The 21,917-nt window shown below is 36.5% G+C and overlaps 1 protein-coding gene across 4 annotated transcripts in view; it reads left to right on the top strand.

Moving 5' to 3' along the window:
* TTC7B (tetratricopeptide repeat domain 7B) overlaps positions 1 to 21,917 on the top strand; it is a 145,998-nt gene that overhangs the window by 45,037 nt on the left and 79,044 nt on the right. For all 4 annotated transcript variants that reach the window (XM_061359930.1, XM_061359932.1, XM_061359931.1 and 1 more), the window contains 6 exons: positions 5,162 to 5,240; positions 6,627 to 6,799; positions 11,293 to 11,356; positions 16,990 to 17,127; positions 20,270 to 20,353; positions 21,641 to 21,745. In XM_061359930.1, coding sequence (XP_061215914.1) covers positions 5,162 to 5,240; positions 6,627 to 6,799; positions 11,293 to 11,356; positions 16,990 to 17,127; positions 20,270 to 20,353; positions 21,641 to 21,745 — 643 coding nt within the window. The remainder of the gene's footprint in view (positions 1 to 5,161; positions 5,241 to 6,626; positions 6,800 to 11,292; positions 11,357 to 16,989; positions 17,128 to 20,269; positions 20,354 to 21,640; positions 21,746 to 21,917) is intronic.

Below are 21,917 nucleotides of genomic sequence, written 5' to 3' on the forward strand. Positions count from 1 at the left end.
AGCTTGGTGTCATCAGCAAACTTGCTGAGGGCGCACTCAATCCCACTGTCCATGTCAGCGACAAAGATGTTAAACAAGACCGGTCCCAACACCGATCCCTGAGAGACACCACTCGTTACTGGTCTCCAGCCGGGCATTGAGCCATTGAACACAACTCTGCATGCGGGCATTCAGCCATTGCTTTATCCACCGAGTGGTGCGTTCATCAAATTGATGTCTCTCCAGTTTAGAGACAAGGATGTCGTGTGGGACAGTGTTGAACGCTTTACACAAATCCAGATAGATGACTTCAAATGCTCTACCACTGTCCCTCAGTTCTGCAGCCCCATCATAAAAGGCCACCAAACTGGTCAGGCAGGATTTCCCCTTAGTGAAGCCATGCTGGCTGTCACCAAGCACCTTGTTGTTTTTCATGTGCCTTAGCATGCCTTCCAGGAGAATCTGCTCCAAGATTTTGCCAGGCACAGAGGTGAGAATGACTGGTCTGTAATTCTTAAAGCTGTTAAAATTACTCTTAATTGGCCAAAAGTTATTAGCTGGAGTGTATGGATTTAAATCATTTTTATTTCTTTGTAAACATGTTGGTCATGCCAAAGCTACTGAAATACGGCTGTTCTGATAGGCATGTGTATCAAGAGTTTTGCCTGCCTAGACTTCTTCCCTTTAAAACAAATCCTATTCTATTCTTGCTATTGAATTGTTGGGACAAAGCCTCAGACTTTAAAAATTACACTGTACCACTGAGTTTATAAACATTACCATTAATTTTTTCTGTATATAAATATATATCTAGAAAGAAGAGTGAACACACATTTGGGAAGTGGACTCCATTCCAAAAGCAATTTCTGTTTCATCACTTTGATCAAGTAATCTGCATCTCATTGTTCTTGATTGCTCTTCTTTTTAAAACATGGATATTTTTAAAATGGGATATAGTAAGCCTCAGCAATGAGGTGACAGGCTAGTATAAGTGAACTTAGCCTGTTCACCTGTATGGCTCTGGAATATACTTTTCTCTCTTAAATGGGAAAATTACTCACAATTTAGCCATCAAATTGCAGAGCAGGTGAGGTTTTGTCTAAGCTCACTAAGCAAAAATTTCTCCTAATTCCTTAATTTATAAAAAGCAACGTTAGACTATGTATTTGGATGTTTTAATTGATAGGCATAAAGGAAATGCCTGAGAAAGCCATTGTCACACTGATGGAAAAGGTATTATCAAAATACACTGTAAATACAAAGTAAATTAATCTTATCAATCATTCTGTGGTTAAATTTAGAATATTTCTTTTGTAGCCTGTTTTGGCATATTGTGATTTGATCTTGCTCCCTTTGTTATTATAGGGAACACTGCTAGGTTTTTATCCTAACATCTTTCAAATATAGACTGCTCGTCATTGAGCAGTTTCTTAATTCTTTTCTACTTTTTTGGGAGGTGTGTTCAAAAACACAAAGATAGTGTATTTCTGGGGTGTCAGGTTTACCTAGACCACTAATGCCAAAGCACTGTGGTGTCTGATGCCAAACATGCTTTTTAAAACCAAGAGAGTTCTTGGTGGTGATGGTGGCAAATGTTTGCACCAAAACTTTGCTACTGCTGGCCTATACGCTTACATCCAGTTCTCCTGATCCTGCATAGAAAGTTTGTCTTTACTGCCCCTTAATTGTCTTTCTGTACTTTCCTTGTAAAATATCTACAGTTATTGATTTCTCTCTCTGTTTAAGAGTGAGCACCTTTGATAGATGCAGTAAAAATGTTTTCAGAGGAGCATAAAAGTTGATCTTGCAGCAGAGTAATTAATTATGTTCCAGTATAAGTAGTTGGGGTTTAGGGTGTGAATATATAGACACAAGGATGCAGATTTAGCACTAAGGGCATCAATCCGCATAGACTTTCAACAGTAGATTGTACTTTTAAATCCTGATTCTCAGTCTTTAACTGGTATAGTGCTACTTAAAGAGTCAAAGTAGTTGGTTTGTTTGATTTTTTTTTTTTTTCCTTGAAGAAGAGGGCAGCAAAACATTTTAATTAGTCTTTAAAAACTAGGAAGATGCAATTCAGAGGGCTTGAGTATGTCCTGATGGGAGGCAGACATATAAACACTAATGTAACTAGCAGTGTCTCTCTGTGGGCTGTCTTTGTCCTGTGTGAAATCACCGAAAACATGTCAGCTCTCAGTGTATGTTAATTTACCTTAAAATTCCTTGTCTCAAGAACGGAAGTGATCTCAAAGTCATTTACAGACACTGTGGGATGTTGCTTTCTAAATTAACCTGCCCTTTTGCTCTGGCATTCAATCATCACGGGCGGAGCCACTAGCATGAAGGCACATCATGGTGAAAAGCAGGTAAAAGCTGTTTGCTTTCTAGGCTAGGCAGGAAAAGTATGTGCCAGAATAGCCACCACCCGCTTCACTGCAGTGTTACAAACTGTTAACAAATACAGGAAATGTACTTTGCTAAAAGCTGTGCAGTGTGGAGATCTACCATATTGTTCATGGTATGTTTTGCTTCGGTGCTTGTCTCTCAAAGCATTTAACTCAAATTTTTGTGTGATGTAGATTGTAGCTTTGAAGTGTATCTCTTTTTATTACACTTCCTTTAGAAGTTGCTCGACAAATCTGTATCGTGTTTGTTTTCACTTGTGCAGTGGATCGGTGTTAAATGCTTTATGAAGCAAAACCTGATTTTGTATTTTAAGGTGTTTGGGTTTTTTTTTCTTGTACAGTCTTACTGCTTTTTTCCATGATACAGTAGAACTTCAGTCACAAGTTTCAGTCCCTTGCAGATGTTTATGAAAATAGGTTGCTAATAACAATCTGTCATGAAGTTCTTAAGGACATTTAAAGATTGCATACTTTTTCAAAAGAGGTGGGTTGTTTTTTTTTTTGTTCCTGTAACACTTTGAAAGACATAAACTTCATATGGAAAAACTGCTAATTCCTAAAATTTCATAGAGATTTAAATTAGTGTGATTTGAAGTTCTGCTACATAGTAATGTTTCATCTATACTTGGGAATTAGTATTTCAAACTGCCAACTTCTTGCTCATACTCTTGTTTTGGTAATTTTGCAAGGAACATTTAATTTTTTTGGCAAGCCTGTGACTTTGCACTACAATCCTTGAGAGAAAGCTCCATTCATGGGAATATGCACTTAGAGCAAAGGACTTAAAGCTGGGGTTCCAGTGGTCTGGATTTGGCTCTCTAAAATATTTGGCATGTGGTTATTACTAAATGGTGTTTTAGCTTTCCAAAGGTGCTGAATGTATCCAGCTTCCACTGAGTTCAGAAGTTTTCTTTCTGTACTTACTTCATAAGTATATGAAGTTGGGGTAATAGTCATTAAGAGGCCTGCCTGTATGAAATATATAAATAAATATAATCCTTCATGCAGTTCCTTCCATGTTAGATGTATACAAGGGATTAATTTTCTTTGATATGCACTAAATGGCACTCTATGGTCAAATTCTGCTGTAACATGGAGTTTTTACAGACAATCATTATTTCTGGTGTGACTGGTGATTATTTCTTTTTAACCAACTTTGGCATAACTTCCAACCTGTATGTATAGGTTTTGTTATTTGGAAATGCCAGTTTCTTTTAAATGTGCTTTTATGTAAAAGTATTTTTGAAGGTGAACTTGTGCTAGTGAAAGGTGTGTGCTGGAGACTAAAATTTCTGCAATACACTCATAATCCTTGATCGTATAAAATAGAACAGACATGATCTCTGTCATAAAATTTGAAGACTAAAATGAATGACTGGGACTCTAGGTAAAGTGATAGAGTTCTACAGTTCTATAGCAAGATCTCTCACATCAAACACTGGCTTCAGGTATTCTGCAACTAAATTTAACGAAAGAATCTGTGTAAAAATGCTGTTTTTTCTTGAAATTTGCACAGAGTTGCAATTCAGAAGATCAGTTATTTAAAAGTAATTGAAAATAAAGACTTCAGAATAAAGAGGATGATTTTAAAACAAGCTTTATAGCAGTGCAGTAGAGCTTTTACTTATGAGAAACTTACATGAAGTGTAATATTCATTGCAAGCCCATGTTAGCAAATGCTATGCAACTTGCACATAGAATCACATCTTAAGACAATACAGCTGTATGACATAGCAGCAATGATTTAATGCAAAACGTGCTTTTGATTAAATAATTTTCTTTTGCAACTAAATTTCAAATAGTGAAATGGCTGTCATATCTTGTACATTGAGGTTGCAGAAAACATTTGTTCAGCTCAGCAAACAGCCAACCAGTCATTCACCAATTTAAAGACAAACTGTATTAATATAAAATGTTCTCAACTGTTTTTAAGTGCAATAAAAAACCAGCTGAGATATATGAGGAAAAAAGAAAGCTGTAAGACCATACAGAATAATCTGTTGTTTGAGAAGAAAGTTCAGATCTGCAAAAATTGTTTGTGTGAATGATGCCTCCTATCTGAGGCTCTTGAATCTCTGCAAAAGCTGTTTAGGCAGCCGAAGTGGCTGAAGCATAGGCGGAGAAACAAACCTGAGTTACAGAAGCTCCACCAAAAGCCAGCTGGAGTCAAGATTCCCAGTCCTCTTCTGTCCACACAGTGGGCCTTGCTGTGTTTGTGCTCTTTCTGAAAAGGAGAGGGGGAAAAAAATTTACATTACTTTCACTGAAGATTACAAGATTTACTGCTTTTTTTATTTCCCTATTTTAAGGTTCAAGAGGCAGCTAAAATATAATGTTTTTTTTTGTTGTTTTCTTTGATTAGTTGTTTATTTTTTCCCCAAAGGTTATGCTTTGAAGCCTAATGTAATTGATAATTAAAACAGCTGTAGTAGCAAGCCCAACTTCAGTATTGTTTTTTCCTTCTTTTGGGTGGTCACTTCTTACACTTTTTCTTGGTTTCTCTTTGAACTATCTGCTAATCATGAAAATGTTTCTTTTTTTCAATAAACTGGCAGGTAATGTTGTAGTAATCAGCAGTGGGGTTCCCAAATGAATATATAAATATATATATATATGTGTATATATATATATATCTTACAGAAAGGTGATGATGATATGCGGGGAGTAAGGTGGGGGGAAAGGATAATAAGGATTTTAACAACTTTACTGAGTGATGTATTAAGGTGTTACCAAATACAAGTTGGAATACTGTCAAATTCTATATTTATATGCAGGAATTTGACGAGAGGAGTTGGTAGATTTAGAGAGTTACTAAGAGCTGTCGAAACAAGAACTACACAAAATCTGCGAATGGTAAGTTATATTAAACCACGTTCCTTTTGCATCAGCTGAATTTTAGTAGGCAGGTAAAGTGTAAGTATAATGGACGAGTTAGAGACAAATACCAGGTACACAGCATAGTGGTCAGCATCTATTATCAACTGCTTTATAAGGTTACATTTCCTGGCTGAAGTGAATGATTAAAATAAAAAGGCATGTTTGATACTCAGTCTCTCCTCTATTTCTCTTTCCTGTTTGTGGTTATCTTTAAAACCTGATTTGTCTCTGATTGACCATACTTTCAACTTTAATCATAATTGCCCTATTTATGATTACCATAGTTTCACAAGGGCATTGTTTCAGGGTTTTGTAGGTTAACAAGAGCGAAGACTGTGTAGTGTCTTTTGTGTGTTCTACTAAGTTGGAAGTTACCAAGTTATTATTTTTTTTATGATAAAGCTTGTTAAAGGAAAACAATAAAAGCTAACTCAGGAATATTTTTTATTTGTATTGTCAGAAAATAAACCTTTACCAAAAGAGTGATATATCTTTTTTGCATCTTTTTATACTAAAAGGCCAAGCCTTACATCTTTTGCTCTAATGTAATGATTTTCAACATGTCCTAGATTGGTTTCCTCGTATTAGCTTTTTAAAACTTCTGAAGTTGTAATAAGGAAGGTAGTTGGTTTCTTAATTAATTTAATAACTGTTTCCTAGTAAGGTTATAAAATTATTAAACAATAGACTTTAGACTTAAGAGAGGAATAATATTGCAAACTTTAATAGAACAAAAGATGAAGAGCTTCTTAAGGTACAGGAATTAAGGTGGAAGATGCAGATCTATCATATTGTTCTTTCTGTGGCTTAAACATTACACATCTGTTGGTGATGAATGTTGCTGGGAAATACTGCCAGTGCTGTGGAAATGTAGATTTTGCCTTCTTTCTGCTGTGCTGGTGCTAATCTCTTGAGGTTTTATCATCATGATATATAGTCATGCAGCTTGTACGCATATGTATTAAACATTAAAGAGAAGACTGACCTGATATTCATGGATTGTAGGATAATTTAAAAGTTTTAAACCAGTATTATTTACATTTTAAGTATTTCTATACTTAAATATATTGTGCCATGAATAGTTGGTCAGATAAACCTTTTGACACAGATCTACACTACTTCAAAAGTATTCGGATTTAACTGATAAAATTGAAAAATTGTTTGTGATTGCTATTTATTCTCTTTGTGTTCAGAGAATTTTACTGGGTACTTTCAATCAGCAGTATGCCTGGTTTTTTGGGTGTTTTAAAATAACAGGAAATATATTCTACCTGACTAGTTTTCATTAGAAGTAATCCAAGCGTTTTATAAGAGTCTGCATTCAGCATTTCTAAGGAAAATATTTATCTTTCAATTTTACAGACTATAGCAAGACAACTGGCTGAAATTTTGTTACGAGGCATGTGTGAACAGAGTTATTGGAATCCACTGGAAGATCCTCCTCACCAATCACCCCTCGATGACCCACTTCGAAAAGGTTCAAATACTAAGAATTATGCACTCAGCAGAAGACCACGGGTATACACTGGAGAAAAGTATGGCTGAGTTTATACCTCTTGTGTTTCTATATTTGCGATTGTTACCAACTGCACTGGGTAATTTAGTTTATATTTTTTAAAATGTAGAAGGAATTGCACAATGCATGTTTCCCATGCTGTGTGTAGATATATATATTCCCTGAAGAGAACTAGGGAAGCAACGTGCTTCTCCAAGCAGCAGTGTACACAAGACCTTTTGTTCTTAATTCCCAAAATATTTTTTTATTCTATATTGGGGTGTATGATGGAGTCAATATCTCTTAATTATATCTGGGATACAAAAGAAAACATGAACTGTGTGGCAAATCTGAAATTGCACATTTCAAAAGTTGTGTGCTGTTTCTAGATCTCTGTTCTCTCTGTCATAAAAAGGAAAGAATTAGCAATATGGAGATTAAAATTCATCCCATTATAAAAACCCAAAAGATATCTAGCAATTTGTCTCATCATTTTAATTTAGTCTTATTTCGCAAAGCAGCTGCCTCCCAGTCTTTTTAGGTTAGTTTTGGCATTTCTTCATGATGCCACCGTTTTGCTGAGTTTTATTCTTTCACTGATTCAAATAAGTGGTATGGAATGGATCTTTGTGCCATGTATCCTGTGGTTAATTCTAGAGTGGCTTTGGTGTGTATCCCTTCCTTGTTGAAAATGTGTGAGGTTTTTTAAACCACATTAGCTATTAGTAATATTATTAAATGTGGATAGCCATTTTCTTGAATTTGAACTTCTCTGAGATTTTAATAGCTTGTTGTTTGTTTGTATCTGATTCGATGTAAAATGGTTTCTATTGTTCAGATTGTTCTCCTTGGACACATTCTGACATTGCCAAAATATATATTGAAAAATTTTTGCTTTTAATTACAAGTCCCTGGATGTAGTTTGCTACCTGAAAGTTACATGTTTGTGTCAAAGCATGCTGGTGAAATCTTAACCATTTGGCAGTGCCTTTTTAAAATATTTTTCTTTTTGTCATTGATACTACATTTGATCTGATGAAATTTTATTGCATGCTTGTTTTATGTAATCTGCAACTTCTCCACTGCTCTACTTGTATTCTACACGCAAGTCCTTGTGGGACTGTGTATTTTGTGTGTGTGTATATATATATATATATATATATATTTAATATAGTCATCAACTACTGCTTACTTGTTTTGATACATGTTGGAAAGCACTGTGAGCCAGAGAACTGAGCAGTGGTCTAATGGTCTAGCCAAGATTATGATTTGCCATAGGAGGACAGTGCTAATTTATGCAGATGGAGAAGACAGAAATTCTATTTAAGCTTCAGAAAAAAAAAAGAAAATACAGAAGAGGTTGTGGAGCTGGAGAATATCACTGGAGATACTCAAAATCCAACTGGACATGGTCCTGGGCAACCTGCTGGTTGACCCTCCTTTGAGTGGAGGGGCTATACTAGACAGTCACCAGACACCACCTCCAACCTCAACTGTCCTGTGATTCTCTGAAACTGATGTGATCTGAGAGTCTCAAGGAGATTTTTTCTATTCCATATGAAATTTTGACCTTTTTTCTCCAAGAATTTATTAATTTGTTTTTATGTTGTGTTCTGGCTGGATTAAAATCCAAGCATTGTCTTTTATTTCAGTTTTGTCCTACTATGTCTAGAATGTGAAGTCATTAGAGATCAGGCTTTTGAGGTTTAAGAAAAGATGCAGGCAGAGTTGAACACTCAATTTGCCAAAGCAACTCTGCAAGCACATAATTAACAAACTGTACATGCAAGCAGCCTTTTTGCTGCAAAGGAAATACCTGGTTTGTGGTTACACCTTGATCACTGCACTTAAAAAGTATGCATTTATTGGCCAAACACAAGGAAGTTTTTTTAATCAGGGTCACACATTTTCTCATTCGAACTACTTCATTTCACACAGCAAATTGTGAAGAAGAATCTGTTTCCCTCTTATGCATGCCTTATTAGTTAGTATGAAAGCTTCTTTCCATAATGTGACCTTATTGTTATGTGCAAAAGGTTCTGCTTCTCTATTAGGTTGCCTATAGAAGTAGTCCTAACTTAGATTCTGGAGAGATATTTTGGTTTAGTGAAAACAGGGTCTTTATATTGTAATATGAAATACTGTCCTACTGCAGGCATTTGAGTTGTTTAGCTCCATATATTGCAGATTTCCATAATGAATACTTTATAAAGCAGCAAGCTCATTTTATTATGGTGTCACTTTTTATGAGCAAGTAGAATGGCTTTTATCTTCAAAGATTTCTTGCAGATCTCCTTCCTTGATCTAGAATACTTATAGCAGGTTTCTCAGGCTCAGTATTTCAAACTTATGGTCTTCATTCTCAACCCAGCCTTTTGTAGAACCATGCCTCCTGGCAAAAGTGGAGCTTTGTTCTATTGTAATTTTCTTGTTCTTGGGACATGCAAGTGAGAAATTCCATTATTTCAACAGAGCATGTAATTAAGTCCTTTTGTCACATCACAGTGATTAAAACCAGATCAACTAAAACATGTCTAGCCAAGTATCTTATCTCCAGCAATGTTTAAAAGTAAGTACACAAGGCAATGAATAGAAAGTCAGATATGTAGGAAAATACTTCCTAGGTATTCATCTGACCATCAGCTCTGAGTCTGAGATGTACTGTTTTTTTCTAGTTATATTGCCTGGTATCTTAAGTAACTGCATTGTGTGATTTGGCTAATACCATTTATTATTTCATAGATCTCTGTGTTACTGCCTCTTCAGTTTTCTCAGTCCTCAGTTGAAGAGCTGCTAAACTTGATTTGCCTTTGGTTGGTAGCCCTTTCATGCTTCCAGTTGCCTCTTTTGCTCTGCCCTGTTACCTTGGAATTACTTTACATGTATGCCTGCATCTGTCAGGAGACAGTCTGAGTTCAGCCAACTAAAATTGAGCTTTTTGTTTAGACAGGTCAAAGAAATTTCATAGTAATTTCTACATTAAGAGGATCTCCACTATTTGAGGGAAACATCAACTTATTAACCAAAATATATTCAAAGTTGTCGGAGAAAATGTTTGCTTTAATTTTGATCAGTGACTTCATAGTTCTCTTTTTTTTCTCCAAGAAAGTAATTTCTGCAACTTCCAATTGTTATTCTGTTTTCTGGGAACGACTGCCAGGCAGATTAGGTCTGCTTCCAAGTTGCTAAATTCTTTATTGAAGGCTGGACAGATGAAAGGGGAGCTCTGTAATGCTTTGTTTTCGCTTCTCATTCCCTGTCCTGGGTGGTTCTTATTCAGCAGTAAGTGTGGCTTGAAATTTCTTTGTTATGTAAAAATAAAAGTATTCTAAGATTTAGAATGTTTCTGAACATCTGATAAGCAACATGCATTGAATAAAAATCCAATAACAGAATAATTGCCCGGGGGTCTGATCTGCTGTATACTACAATATGTTTGCAGTGTTGCCTTCAAACCACCTGGAGTTAAGGTGTGTTTTAGTTTTCATTTCCTTTCAGGCATTTAATTACTGCTTAGATTTCTAATGCATTTAAAAAAACCCTAAAAGATGTTTTGATCTCAGACAAGTTTTGTTTCCCGTTTGTAATTTATTGTAGTTTAAGTACCCTTTGGACTATAGGAATTGCTTATTAACAAGAAGAAATTATTTCCTGCATTTAAACAGGTAATTGTGGAATTATTGATCTCAATTAACAGGAGATGGTACTTGTGCTAATTCAGAAACAGTTTAGAGAAAGAAATCTGAAAAGTTAAAACAGTAACTATTGTGGGGTGTGTGTGTGTGTGTGAGAGATGGAATGAATGATTTCTTGTAAGTCATGTACCCAATGTAGATTACTGTTGTCTGCCACCAGCATAGAAAAGTATTCAGAAAGCACCTACTGTTCAGAAAAAGCAGAAAAGTTTGTGAACTAGTCCTGTGCAAACCTTTAATACTGTCATAAAAAATGTACTTCATTAAAAACAAATATTTTAACTGCTTGGAAGTAACAGTGATTATGGGAAGCAGGTAGAGGTTGCATGGCTCTTTTTTTTTTACATGCTGACAGATACTGAATGCATCAAGAAAACAATTCTTAGGCACATATGATGAAAGACTAATGAAAGTATTCCTCCACATATTGCTTAAGTATAAAAGTTATCTTGTTCTTGTGAGAGAGTTTCTTGTTGCTGACCTTTGAATCAGTGATGTAGATTGAGCTCACATAGATTATGTGCCAGAGGGTAGTTAAACTGTGGGTACAGAGTTTACAGTTATCAAATCATGTGCAATTTGGGGGTATTTGAATGTGTTCACCTCTTACAGCTGTGGTGGTTTCATTCTCTTGTTGTGCTAGGCCAGCTTTTCTAAAATGCAAATTTAAAAGCATTGCAAAGAAATGTGTTTTAGCCAGTCATTTTTTCTATGCAAGTTACTCTCTGTTCTCTTTCCTGGAAATTTTCCGGTTTTACAGTACTCTCACTGTATTTGTGTAAGCTACTCCTAAAAGTAATGTGTTCTACTTAAATAATTACATTTTCGTTTTGAACAGCATCTTTTGTCCTCAAGAAAATACAGAAGAAGCCTTACTGTTGCTGCTTATTAGTGAATCTATGGTAGGTAAAATAGAGTGAATGTGCATGTGGTGTATGCGTATATGTTTTCTTTGGGTATTTATTAAATTGAAAATAGAACTTTTTTTATCATGCCTTGCTTTATGACTATGTTTCATTTTCTGTTAGGAAAGCAGGCAGTTACTTCTGAAACTCAAGCTTCTGTTCCTCTGAGCCAGCAAGTTGAGGTCTGCAAGTGTTATGAATGGTTTTTCTCCATTAGAGTGGCTAAATGTAGCCTCCTTCTAACCACAGGCAGGTGAACACAAAGACAGGTCATTCATTTGGCATTACTTATCAGTATGACCCACCTTTATACCAGCTAGTTGCCATTTGTACAGACTCAAAATGTAAGTTGTTTTTGTTGCAAAAACCAAATCAAGTACTACTAGATGAGCGTAAGAAACATAGCTAAAAAGTATTATCCATTGTGCATTCAATCTCAAATATAAGTTGAATTTGTATATTATTTTTAATGGTAGTGGCATTAGCTTTTGATACTCGTACTACTGGATTTATTTATTCATTTTTTATGTCCTCATTTCCACAGTAGGTGATTCCTTTCAATGGTCTAATTGTGCCTTTTATCAGCCTTTTGTATTTTCCTCTAGTGTAATTTTACTAGTCATCTATGAACCACCACGTACTGACATGCTTATACCAGGCCGGTTACATGTTCTCAGATGGCAGAAATGAAATGCTGAAGCTGGAATTTCTGCTGGTTTTCTAACTGGAGGAGCGGAACCTATAGAACCTGAGGCATCATGTAACAATCTGTCTCACCACACAACAGTGAGACTTAGTCTTTTAAGTTCTATAGGTAATTCAGTTGCTTTCATGCTCTGACATAATTTCTGTTTTGATACAGTTAAAGAGGAACACAACATTTTAGTGAACATTGTCCTGTTTGAACTATTTTAAAGTGCCAACATTCACGTTGTAGTGCAAACTGTTTTCCACATTCCTAATGATGTTCATTGCAGTGTTCATGACAGAATCTGTCATCAAAAAACTAGACTGAACAAATGTTTCCATATACCATGTCTTGGTTTTGCTGCAGTATATATTTAACCACTGAAAGCGGCTGCCTGTGCCTCCTTAAGGTGCCTGAGCTGCTTGTGGAGATATGCAAAATTCTGATGTGAACTGGGGTCATGGTAGTAGCCCCAGTTCTTCAGGATCTGACTATGGATTACTGTATTTACACGTGTACTTCCTTGTGTTAAGATGAGAAAAAACAAAAGTACTGTCCCTCATTTCAAGTGACTTACAGCTTTTCCTTTGTGAATTAGATCTGGCTTGATTATGTCAAATGCTTATCACTGTACAGCGTATACCCTTATCAAGCTTCCAATATGTTTTTTCCTTACAAGTAGTTGTTGCAGTTTATCTGAGGTAAAAGAGTTTGTTTCTTTCACATAATTGGCTTACTTTGGCTAAATGGTTTGTTCATAATAGTTTTGGAAGCAAAAGGGGAAGATTTAGCATAAAAAATCAATCGCTACAGACTTATCTTTCTGAGAGTTGAGAGCTGTTACTTCAGCCTCAGTGCATGCTAACTGTTCGGGGTTTTTTTCTTTTTCTGTAGTAGTTAAGAAGTAGTATATGATTTATGATTTTGAAACTAGTGTTTGGGAAAGAAAAAAGTAGTTGCAGAAGACTGAGTAAGTCACTGGTGTTTTGAGATGGTACTGTGCTATTAAAGTAGTATGATCCTTTTCTTGCATTGTCTGTGAATTGGTTAAAAACACAGATAAATTTTCAAATATATTATTCAAATAAATACCTTAAAACAGGATGGGGATCTAACATGTAAGTAGCATTTTGTGTGAGCAAATCACTATGTATATATGAACCCTAAATCTTACTGCTCGTTTCAGGGAAGTGGTGCACTCTTGCATCATAACTTCTTATTTGAATTAGGTCTAGTGCACCATATATCCAAAAAATCGAATCTTGATATTAAAAATGCTATGTTTGTGTCACCTTGAGTTCTCTTAATTTCCAAATTCAAAAAGGATGCTTTGAGTAAGATTTAAAATGTAGTATTTATGAAAGAAGTGACATGGGAAAGATAATTCTGTGCTTTTTTAGTGTTCTGATTCTCTTATAGATACATTTCAGAGTACAAAATGTCTTTTAACTACATGCTACAGTGTATTGCCGTGCCTAATAAGGAAAGTCAGCTGCAACTCTGCCAACACTCTTCCTGTAATACATTGTTATAGAATCATAGAATACTTAGGGTTGGAAAGGACCTTAAGATCATCAAGTTCCAACCCCCCCTGCCATGGGCAGGGACACCTCGCTCTAAACCATATTACCCAAGGCCTCATCCAACCTGGCCTTGAACCCTGCCAGGGATGGAGCATTCACAACCTCCCTGGACAACCCATTCCAGTGCCGCAGCACCCTAACAGGAAAGAATTTCCTCCTTATGTCCAATCTAAACTTCCCCTGTTTAAGTTTTAACCCGTTACCCCCTGTCCTACCACTGCAGTCCCTAATGAAGTGTCCCTCTGCAGCATCCCTATATGCCCCCTTCAGATACTGGAAGGCTGCTATGAGGTCTCCACGCAGCCTTCTCTTCTCCAGGCTGAACAGCCCCAACTTTCTCAGCCAATCTTCATATGGGAGGTGCTCCAGTCCCCTGATCATTCTCGTGGCCCTCCTCTGGACTTGTTTCAAGAGTTCCATGTCCTTTTTATGTTGAGGACACCAGAACTGTACACAATACTCGAAGTGAGGTCTCACAAGAGCAGAATAAAGGGGCAGGATCACCTCCTTCGACCTGCTGGCTGTTACACTTACAAAGTCCAGACCAGCCTTTCCTTAGCTAGGCAGAAGTGAGTAGAAAGGACTGACATCTTCACATTACAGTGCATGTACATGTTGCTGCATGTCAGCTGAGCTGTAGCATCAGAATCACAGATGATCGAGGTTGGAAGGGACGTTGGAAGTCATTTTGTCCATCCCCCTAGCCCTGCTAGAGCCAAACCACCTGGAACAGGCTGTGCCTGTGTCCAGACACCTTTTGAGTATCTCCAAGTAGGGAGGCTCACAAGCCCTCCGGGCAATATGTGCCAGTGCTCAATCACCCTCCAGTAAAAAAGTGTTTCCTGGTGTTCAGAGGGAACACAGGGAACTGTATTTCAGTTTGTATCCACTGCCACTGGTCCTGTCACTGGGTACTACTGAAAAGAGGTTGGCTCCATCTTATTTGTACCCTCTCTTCAGGCATTTGTACACATTGATAAGGTTTCCCCCGCTGAGCATGCTCTTTCCAGGCTGAAGAGTCCCAGCTCTCTCAGCCTTTTCTCATAGAAGAGATACCTTAGTTCCTTATTCAACCTTGTGGTCGTTTGTTGGACTGTCTCCAGTAGCTCCATTTCTCTTTTGTATTGGGAAAGCCAGAATTGGACCCAGTACTGAAGGTGTGACCTCACCAGTGCTCAACAGAGGGGAAAGATTGCCCCCTTCAGCCAGCTGGCAACACTCCTGCTCATGCAGCCCAGAATACCACTAGCCTTCTTTCCTGCAAGGGCACATTGCTGGCTTCTGTTCAGTGTGGTGTCCACTAGGGTTCTAGTGTTCTCCAGGTCCTTTTCTGCTAAGCTGCTATTCAGCTGAGTGGCCCTCAGCATGTACTGAGTGGTGCCAGGGTGCAGGACTTGAGGTTCCTGTCAGTTCGTTCCTCCAGGCTGTTGAGGTCCCTCTGGATGGCAGCACAGTCCTTTGGCATATCAGTTCCTCCTTCAGGTTCTGTATCATCAGCACACTTGCTGAAAATACACTCTGCCCATCATCCAGGTCATTAATGAAGATTTTGACCAGGATCAGGCCCAATATTGATTGCTGGGGTACACTGCTAGTTACTGAACTTCAACTAGATTTTGTTTGACTGATCACTACCTCCTGAGCTCAGCCTCATGTGCTATTTGTAGCCGATGATGGTAAAATGGCTGAACACAACTTCTCTTCCACTGTGAAGTAAGTTATACTGCTCGCATTTGCCTTAGGCTTAATGTGTATTATAAAGTAAGTGTGGCCAGTTGACATACTGTAGTTTAACTGATTACCACTTTATTGTGTCTGAGACCATGGCAGTTCTGAAACACTGAGCACTGCACCTTGTACGTGTGTTCTGTTTTATAATTATGCAGAAAATGGTTGTTCAAATATGTAAGATATTTTTAATACTTACAAAGCATCCTCTCTTATAATACCCTTTTGGCACTGTCAGCCATTTTTTCCACAAGAAGTGCTAATTCATAGCTTGTTCTATACTTGCAGAGAATTGAATCAAATAGTGATTAAATGTGGAGCTAAAAAGGAAGAAGTTCTTGAAGCTGACTAAATATTTATGCAGTGTAGAAAGGAAAAGCCAAAGACTTCATGATCAAAAGAAAGCAAAATGCCTGTTTTGGGGTGTGTGTGCCGGGGTGCGTGTTTTCAAACCAAGCTGTGGGTTATTCAGTGATAATTCCTGGAATGTCTGTGCATTTTACGATCTCTTTGAAAATTTCTTTTAGTATTTGATTATTCTGATTTTAAAGATGTGATGAGTGGGCTCAGAGCTTAAAATCTGCTCTTGTTGAAGCAGAGAAACAATTTAGTATCCCTTAATGTGTGTTTCACCTTGCCTTGCCTCTGAAAAAGGAGGAAATAGGCTGTCCATTAAAATATAGTGTATTTAAGTAAGTGTATTAAGGGGCCATGCCCTGTGTAATTAAATTTAAAAGAGGGGGGGGTGGGGGACGGGGACTAGGAGGAGAGAGAAGGATCTCTAACTTCTGCCTTCAAACTACTGGATATACTAGCATTTGTACCAGGGGGAATATGAAATGTCAAAAAGTCTAGAAATAGATATCAAGATGAGATATTTTCAGAGGCTTTATGGTATAGTGGGAGAAGTCCTATGTAGTTCAATATAGGTGGTCTTAGTTACTCTTAGACCTGAATTTTATCCTTTGCTCTTTAACAAGATTTGCTTGTGAACATGACCAAACTTAATCCAGTTCTAACTCAGTTTTCTTCCTTCTTAAAAGGAAAAGCTTAATTAAAGAAGTAGGTTGGCAATATGCCTGTCACAGAACAGGATTGAAAGTACAAAGCCTTGCTCCAAACATGGCCTGATTCCAAACCTGTGCTCAGAACCAGGGACAGTTTTCGCTTCTCACTAATAACTCCTGAAAGGGATTGTATGGTTATCCCAGCAGGTTACCAATCACAAGCAAGAGGAAAGAGTCAAAACGTTACGAAGAGAGAAGAAATTGATTGCCATATTTTACAAAAGCTGGACTAGAGGATTTTAAGATCCTTCCAATATGTTTTACTAGCATACAAAAAATAGAATTAATTTTTTTGAAATTGAATATTGTGTTAAATAAGAACTTATTTGGTTTCTGAGATGGCTTAAGTAATTGTAAATACATTTTCTAATTTATGTAATTAGAATTGAGTAATTAAAATGGATACATACAGAAACATCAATCTATAAATTAGTAGCAGATACTGTCGCTGGGTATCATGTATATCAACTGCTGACTGTCAGTCTGAATAGCATGGTTATTACTTGAATGAAAATACAAATGAAATTACAATAGCTGACTTTCTTTCTTTGTGGTATGTTTCAGGCCAACCGTGATGCTGTACTGAGCCGAATACCAGAACACAAAAATGATCGTATCATCAGTTTGCAAAGTGCATCTGTAGTCTACGATTTACTTACTATAGCCTTGGGAAGAAGAGGCCAGTATGAAATGCTGTCAGAGGTTTGTTGATAATAGTAAATATTCAACTGTGTCTTCATCGCTTATTTCTGTTAATCATGTAAGTTTGTGGTAGTAGTCAAAACAAATACAGGACATTGTAAGTCAGACTACTGCAAAAATACAGTAGGTACATTCCACCCCAAAAAGTTTACTGCCTGAATTTTCGCATGACAAGTGGCTTGAGGTGGTCAAGCACAGAAATTTTGTGAAAGGTGTGGTAAATGTTTAACGGTACAAAAGTTTACATGGGTTTTGGGGGGAGGCAAGGATATGCTTAAAAAAGCATACATTAAATGGAGAGAGCAGGAAGGAACAGCAAATGATAAAAGCTGTTGAGGATATAAATGATAGATTTAAGTATCTAGAAGAAGAATCTGTGAAGTTCTATTTCTAAAGAAAACTTTCTTTTATGCCTCATAATATTTGGAGTGCTCCAAAGTCCTTGTAGTTTGTAAAATGGCTTTGAAGTTATTAAAACAGAGCTCTACTTTTTTAGGTCTGTAGGGAAGTTAATTCTCTATCTCAGATGTCTTGTGTTTGACTATGCAACTTGCATGTGTTTTGTTAGATTGTGGTGTCTTAGTTGTTTGGGAAATTTTCAAGTATCATTAACATCTTTGTATCTAAAAAGCAGCTAGAGCTTTCTGGGCAGAACAGATATTTCTGCTGCTAAAAGCAGTGCTTGCCCAGCAGCAGGATACTGTTTCTGACCATGATTAATTATCGGTATCCAGAAAGAATACTTTAGCATGTGTGGTAGAAAAGCATATCCGTGGATTGATTTGCTGAAAATGGTTTCTCCCAGCAATAATAAAAAACAAACAAACAAACAAGAAAACATCAAAAACCACAAAAAGCAAAACAAACAAACAAAACCCCAATGAAAACCCCACAAAAAATACCTCAGAAAACCTGCACCAGTTCTTCTCTGATTTATTCGGGTAGTCGGTTTTTAATCTGCACCTCTTGTAATGTTAAGCTCTGAATTTGAGTTTTCTTCTTCTTGAAGGTACTTCATAACTGCAAGTTTTGTGTACAAGTCATTTTTAATCAGTACAATGGCAAGAGTTTCACAAAACTGAAGATTATGAAAGCTCATAAAGGACTGTAACCCTAGAACATAATCTGATCAGGGATATTCCCATTTACTTGCCACTGCAGACACCATCACCTTCATGGAATTTTAGGCAGTTACACTAAAGCTACGAGAGATTACTCTCCATATGGAGTCATAGAATCATATGTTTTAGTCTAGAACTTTTTAAAGAATAGACATTGATGGCAAGTATCTGCTCCCAAGCCCTGCAGTCAGTAGCCTGAAACTTCCATAATTTAGACTATTAACAGTAAATGCAATTCAGAAATGTAAAAACATTCTGTTCAGTTATGAAATACGTTTTTTTTTGCTGTCTTCATTCTCTGTGAGCTAATTATGATTGATCTAGTGCAGCTGTTGTAGCTTTAAGTCAGAAAGCACCATTATTCTAACTCTGCAAATGGTGTTCACCCACCAGTTCCCATAACTTATCTTCTGGTATAGCTATAGCTGATTACTTACAGAAGTAGTTAGTTGTGATATGAGATCATTAAAATATGAAAAATCTGTCTCATCCATATTAAACTGTTCTAATGCTGTGTCATCAGTTCTTAACTGAAAAGGTCTCATTTCTTGGTGGAGTTTGAGCTTTCAGCTTCTTATGGCTTTCTCAGCTAGATCAAAGAACTTTCTACTGATATTTCCTTCCTAAGCAAGTCATCAAGTTGGTTTTTAAGCTTTGTAGAGTATGACGTATTGAGCTTATCAATGTCCTACTACCAAAGATTTTTTCCAGACCAGAAATTTTCCTAGATATTAATCTTTCAACTATCTAACTTTAAACATACTGTTTTCAGGAGGATACCATAGTCATAAGCAACAGAATTCAGTGATGCATTCAACATTACCTGTTCATATAGTGATTTGTGATTATTTAAAAGGCAATATCAATAGTAGCATTTCTGCCTTTCAGGAGAGGGATTGTGTTAACGTGTTTTCAGTTAGTTAAGACAGTTTGGCATTATCCTGAACATTATCTTAACTTGCAGTTTTCCAGGGTACTGTTGCTTGTTATGTATTCTCTTGATTTCTTGTTGGAGCCTGTTGCTTCTTGAAATCTTGTTACTTGGTTCAGAAGAACCTATTTTATGAGGTGTTCATGTTGTTGTGTAGGTCACATACGCATGTATGCGCAGTTAATTCCTTAACCCTGCACATGTTAGTCACCAATTTTTGATCTTATGGAGATAAAATCATTTAACTTGTCATATTTCTTACTGAAAGGACAGGATGCTGGGCCATCTAGTCTAGGTCATGCTTTGACAAGAAAGATTGAAGCAGGTGGTACCTAAAGTCCCTTCCAGCCTGGTATTCTACAATTCTAGAAATGAAGCCAAATAAATAAAACTTGAAGTCAAAGAGTATGAATAGTAAATTGATCATTAGTATGTTGAAACTCAAGCCTCTAAAAATAATCTACAATTGTGTCTCTACAATTACAAAGTTATAAACCCCTAAAGTATTAACTTCTTCAATTTCTTTGTTTTTTGCCACTTAGAATTTGCAATTAATTTTTAATTAAGCATATAAAATAAGATGATTATTTTTGTAATTGTGAACAAGTACCTCTAATGCTCATGCATATGCTTATGAATATGTAAAACTGGGAGAAGAAAGTATGATTAGGCAGCCTAAAAAGTTATAAACATGTTTTGACTTTAAATATCAGTTTTCCGTGTACCACTTGTTTGTGTGAATGTCTGAGATTATACAGTTGCTGTAGGTCAGAGTTTCGGAAGAAGTGCTGAAAGTATTTGATGGTACATTCAGCTTACCTTCAGTAAGCTGGTATTTATTATTCCTTCTTTCTGAATAGGACAGTAGCAGCAGGAGTATTTAGTCAAACATAATAAATTAGGAATCAGTTTTGAGTTCTTTTTTTTCATATAGAACTTAGCAGCTTTTTTCAGATAGCTTATTTGAATTATTTAAATTTGGATTTATGTGTATTTTAGGTGTAAGTATATATAAAAAAATTTATGTTAGTGTATCTTATTAGAAACTGAAAAATATTCCCTTAAATAACAATCTTCCTCTCAAAATTAGTGTTTAGAAAGAGCCATGAAGTTTGCGTTTGAAGAGTTCCATCTGTGGTACCAATTTGCATTGTCCTTGATGGCAGCAGGAAAAGTAAGTCTTAATTTTTGGATGTAATTCTTCTGTTGATGGCTTTTGATAACATTTGGCACTTCCATAATTTCATCTGGAGATTTTTTTTAAATAATCATAATCCTTAAATGAGCTTTAAGTACACTGTAGTCCTGAATTTATGCGTAGTGGTCTATAAAGAATGTTGTTATTTCAATAACTTCTAACTTGGGAAGACTGAAAGGTGATGGCAAGGACAATCTTTCAGAGAAGCTTAAGCTAAGCTAATTGAATTTTAATAGTGAATTATACCATTTGGTATTATGCAGTAACGACTTATTTAAGGGATGTTTTCATGAATGGATTTTATGCTTACGTGCAAATTATTGCTGATTCATGGTAGTCTTGCTTTTTCTGACTCTTTTTTATTTATTTTAATTTTATATAACTGAGGAAAGTATGTTATTAGATGCAAACTTATATTTTCAGTTCTTTTTGCTTTTCACTGTCATGTTATGGAAAATAAATAACTTCCTTTCTGTTTCCTCCTTCACTCATTTCCTGTTAGGGTGGTGAGGCACTGGAATAGGTTGCCCAGGGAGGTTGTGAATGCTCCATCCCTGGCAGTGTTCAAGGCCAGGCTGGACGAGGCCTTGGGCGATATGGTTTATATAGAAGTGTCCCTGCCCATGGCAGGGAGGTTGGAACTTGATGGTCTTGAGGTCCTTTCCAACCCTAACTGTTCTATGATTCTATGATTCATTGTGTAATGTAAATAATACTAATTTTCTAAAAAATCATTCTTGGCATAATTTGCTTATCTTCAGTATGGGAAAAAACAATAATTTGTATTTTATTTAGAAATTATTTTTAGACTTATATTGGTTTTGAAGAGACTTGATTCTTCTGTTTACTTTCTAAACCATGATTGGATTGAAGAAAATGAATTTTAACAAGAGGAGCAGTGCCAGTCTGTTACACAGTCTTACATCAGAGTTATTCCTAAGATTCTGCCCTGCTCCTGCTCGTTCATTTCAAATGTTGTGAGCTTACAGGCCTATCAGAATTTTTAAATGCATCTCAAAACTATTTTCTGAATCATGTACCATTGGTATGACATTCTGGGCAGATGTTTCACTGGGGACACTTAATGAGAGTTCATTGGGGTTAAATAACAACAGCAGTGACTGAAGTCTTGTGTTTCTATTGCATGAGGAGTTGTGAAAAAACGTCAACAAAATGGGAAAAATAAATGATGGAAATAGGAATCTTCTGCTTGTGAAACTTATTTATGCTTTTAGTAATTTCAATAGAAAATGTTTTTAACAGTCTGCTCGAGCTGTTAAAGTCTTGAAGGAATGTATTCGTTTGAAACCGGATGATGCAACTATTCCACTCCTTGCTGCAAAGCTCTGTATGGGATCTCTGCACTGGGTAAGCTTGGTAATTCTCTGTCTTTTCAGCAAGAGCCGTGCTAAAATGCAACAAAATCTTGATTTAGGGATGTAGCAAATAATTTTGCTCAGTGACTGTATACAGATGGTCATCTCTTAAAAATACAGCACAGATACATATATGCACATGTGTATCCCTGTTTGAATGGCTC

This window comes from Neopsephotus bourkii, unplaced genomic scaffold (assembly GCF_033783945.1).
Source record: "Neopsephotus bourkii isolate Nb327-2 ecotype Australia unplaced genomic scaffold, CSIRO-AGI_Nbou_v1 NB_998, whole genome shotgun sequence".
NCBI classification, from domain to species: Eukaryota; Metazoa; Chordata; class Aves; order Psittaciformes; family Psittacidae; genus Neopsephotus; species Neopsephotus bourkii.